Raw genomic sequence first — 3,818 nt, forward strand, 5'->3', positions numbered from 1 at the left:
CTCTAATGTTTCAGCCTCCTCGTCACCATGGAGACGCCACACTTTCACTGAGCGGTCCCAGGAGCCTGTGGCCTGCAGGTGTAAAGGAGAGCTGGCTTCACTGGATCTAGAACATCTCAACATTTTCGGAACGGTATAAATATGCTAAACACACAGTGTGTGTGTGTGTGTGTGTGTGTGTGTGTGAGAGAGTGTGTGTGTGTGTGTGTGTGTGTGTGAAACACACCACAAACAGGGAGTCTGTAGAGAAGGTGCTGCTCTGAACAGCAGCGCTGTGACCCAGGAACTCCCTCACCTTCAGCCCGGTCTGAAATGCACAATAAATGGGTCTCTGATTAGCTAGAACCTGCTTGATCAGTGCTGTGAGGTGTCAGATTAGCTAGAACCCGCTTGATCGGTGCTGTGAGGTGTCAGATTAGCTAGAACCCGCCTGATCGGTGTCGTGAGGTGTCAGATTAGTTAGAACCCGCCTGATCGGTGCTGTGAGGTGTTTGATTGGCTAGAACCCGCCTGATCGGTGCTGTGAGGTGTTTGATTGGCTAGAACCCGCCTAATCAGTGCTGTGAGGTGTCCGATTGGCTAGAACCCACCTGATCAGTAGTGTGAGGTGTTTGATTGGCTAGAACCCGCCTAATCAGTGCTGTGAGGTGTCCGATTGGCTAGAACCCACCTGATCAGTAGTGTGAGGTGTCTGATTGGCTAGAACCCATCTGATCAGTGATGTGAGCTGTCTGATTAGCTAGAACCCATCTGATCAGTGCCGTGAGGTGTCTGATTGGCTATTATTCACCTGTACATTGTTGTGAGGTGTCTTATTGGCTAGAACCCACCTGTTCAGTGCTGTGAGCTGTGTGATTGGCTAGAACCCACCTGTTCAGAGCTGTGAGCTGTCTGATTGGCCGTCACTCACCTGAGTGTCCCAGAGTAAAGCTGTGTTGTCCCAACCTCCGGACACGAGCCACTTTCCGTCTGCACTGAAGCTCACGGTCTCAACGCTCCGCCTGTGGCCTGGACATTCAGATGGGGTTTAGTCCATTTGCTGACGCCATGAAATCACTGGGGGTCTGTGCCCCTTATTGACCACCCCAGGCTCAGCATTGGGCACTGCGGCCTTAGACTTAAGGGCAGCTGCTCTACAGAGTGTCAGCAATGCACGGCTATTGCTAAGTGATCACTAGAGTAACTGCTGTTGCTATGTGGTTGCTATGGTGTTTCAGTTGGCTGCTATGTGCATTCTGTGGTGACTCACCATTCAAAAATGAGTAAACCTGTTTTTTCTAAGTGGTTGCTATGGTTTCCCAGATGGTACTGTAGGTGGTGGCTAAGGTGACCCACCAGCCCAACACTAGTTTTGACCACTGGCTCTCATGAAGAAATGACTCTGTCTGACCCCTCAGCCAGACTGCATAGGGACTCTTATTGCTGGGGTCTGGTGTGTCTGCCTGACCCTAGTCTGCCACAGGGAAGGCGGTGGTGTTATCCACTACGCAACACCACCCCCAGATGACTGAACGACTGTGTTGACAGCTGCTGATTCAGTTGTTGTGTTGTCCACTCAAGTTCAGACCGACCTGTGAGGGTGAGCACGCGTTCGGCGGGTGAAGCGCTCCAGATTCCAACTGACCGGTCGTGAGAAGCGCTCGCAAAGAAACGGCCATCCTTGGAGAAGGTGCAGCATTTCACCGGCCCTGAGAAAGCAAGCACAGCGGTATCGCTACGGAAACCAAGGCCAGACCTACTGGTAAACATCAAGGGTGCGGTCCACGAGTACCCGTATGCCCACGCACTTTTGGCACACAGTGCTTGCTAGGGTATCCCAGGTGGTTGCTGGGGTGGTTGCTAAGGTGACCAACCACTCTAGATATGGTGACGAAATTACTGGCACCCACGTCTGACCTGCCAATCAGTTTAACATGTGGGCGGAGCATTTGAGGCCGACATTTAGCTCACCTGTGTGCCCCCGCACTTTGGCCAGGAGCTTCCCAGTCGCCGCTTGCCACAGGTAAAGCCCACCGTCATCCGAGCATGTGAGGAGAATCCGACAGTCCGGCGAGAAGGAGCAACAGTTGACCTGAGGACCGTCAGTGTAAAATTTACAGTGGTGCACATCAGCCACCTCATTAAACCTAATTAACCCCGCCCCCCACACGGGCTACCAAAACAGCTCTGAACACCGGACTCCGCAAGACCTCAGGAGGTGGTGTCCTGTGGTATCTGGACACCCATCAAGACGCTATCAGCAGATCCAGACCTCCATGAGCTTCCATGAGCCTTAGGTGCCGACTGATGCTCATGGAGGGCCGGTTCTCCGGTTGTCCTTCCTTGGAGCTCTTTTAGTAGGTGCTGACCACTGCATACCGAAAGCAACCCCCACCCCCCACCCCACCCTCAAGACCTGCCTGAAGGTTTAGAGATGTTCTGACCCAGTCATGATCTAGAACATCACAGTTTGGTTCTTGTCGAAGTGTCTCCGGTTCTTCTTAAGCTTGCCCCCTTAACAACAGCCACTGGACCCAGATCCTCAATGTTGCTCATTTCAGTGGTTTTAATGTTATGGCTGATCGATCGCTGTATGCCTAGGGAACTTGATCTATGGCTTGTAAACAAGCAAAACCCCGAATGACCGTCAGTGTGTGAGTGTGTTGCGGTTTGTTGTTTTTCCTATGGTAGCATGGTTAGCCTGTATGCTAGCAGAAACCTGTTAGCATCCCCACCCACCTCTCCTTTATGGCGGGAGAAATACTGCACTCCTGAAATCCCAAAGTCCTCGCAGGGATGTCGCCACATGGCCTCTCGGGGGATTAGTATTAGGATTGGTGCAGGGCTCAGATCAGGTCCCGTCTTGTCCTGTGGAGAAGGACGGCAGTGTAGCGTTTATCTGTAAGTGTTGACGCTTTGTCTCCAGAGTTACGGTCTCCTGAGCCGGGGCCGGCACTGGCTGTTAACCGTTAACACTGTTAACCAGGCCAGGCTTTAACAGCCCTCTGTGGGTGGGTGGGTGTGTGTATTGCTATAGATGTGGGGACCTAGCATCCAGACACCTTCCCTATTGATTTCAGCTACTTTAACATGCACTGACCAGTGGAAGAGGAGGCAGGCCACTGTGGAGCAGCCAGGCATGAGTCTGTAGCCAGCTTGCCCGATGCCATCCGGTAGATAGAGGGGGATAAAGCCCTTCAACACTGGGCTGTGGAGCAGTTCTGGAGCTCTGAATGCCATCAAATCCTCATAGCAATGTTCCAAAATCTCTTGAGTTGCTGCAAGCAACTCTGGAGGAGCAGGTGTCCACATACTTTTGGACATTTGGTGCACGAACACACTAGTATCACCCAACCAACCACATGGGCTACCATGCCAACCAGTTGGCAATGGCATAGCAACCACCATAACACCACCTTGTATAATGTAGCAAAAACCTGTGAACACTTTAACAACACCACGGCAACATCTCAGCTCCACTTGAAATGCCATAGCAACCACCATAGCATCCACCTGAAATACCCTACCAACTGCCCTGTAGCAACCACCTGGGATACTGTAGGAGCCACATAGGAACACTTTAGCAACACCATAGTAACCGTCTTGAATGACCACCTGAAATACCATAGTGACCATCTTGGCAACGCATTGCACCCACTTTGGGACATTTTAGCAACCACTCGAAATACCTTACCAACTGACCTATAGCAACCACCTGGGGCACTATAGCCCCTCCCCCTCCCCACATACCTTTCCACTTTCACCTAAAGGGTGCAGAATAAACATGCCCTGAGTGAGTCACCGGTGTGTGTGTGTGTGTGTGTGTGTGTGTGTGTGCA

The 3,818-nt window shown here is 51.8% G+C and overlaps 1 protein-coding gene across 1 annotated transcript in view; it reads right to left on the minus strand.

The window, feature by feature from the left end:
* wdr38 (WD repeat domain 38) overlaps positions 1-2,787 on the minus strand; it is a 4,278-nt gene extending 1,491 nt beyond the window's left edge. Inside the window, exons 1-6 of the mRNA XM_072661322.1 lie at positions 2,719-2,787; positions 1,951-2,071; positions 1,572-1,688; positions 911-1,008; positions 227-307; positions 1-72 (exon numbers count right to left, since the gene is read on the minus strand). The exon at positions 1-72 is cut by the window's left edge and continues 51 nt beyond it. Of these exons, the coding sequence (XP_072517423.1) occupies positions 1-72; positions 227-307; positions 911-1,008; positions 1,572-1,688; positions 1,951-2,071; positions 2,719-2,787 (558 nt within the window). The remainder of the gene's footprint in view (positions 73-226; positions 308-910; positions 1,009-1,571; positions 1,689-1,950; positions 2,072-2,718) is intronic.
* Positions 2,788-3,818: the final 1,031 nt, after the last annotated feature.

The sequence above is a fragment of the Salminus brasiliensis genome, chromosome 18, assembly GCF_030463535.1.
Source record: "Salminus brasiliensis chromosome 18, fSalBra1.hap2, whole genome shotgun sequence".
In the NCBI taxonomy this organism is placed as follows: Eukaryota; Metazoa; Chordata; class Actinopteri; order Characiformes; family Bryconidae; genus Salminus; species Salminus brasiliensis.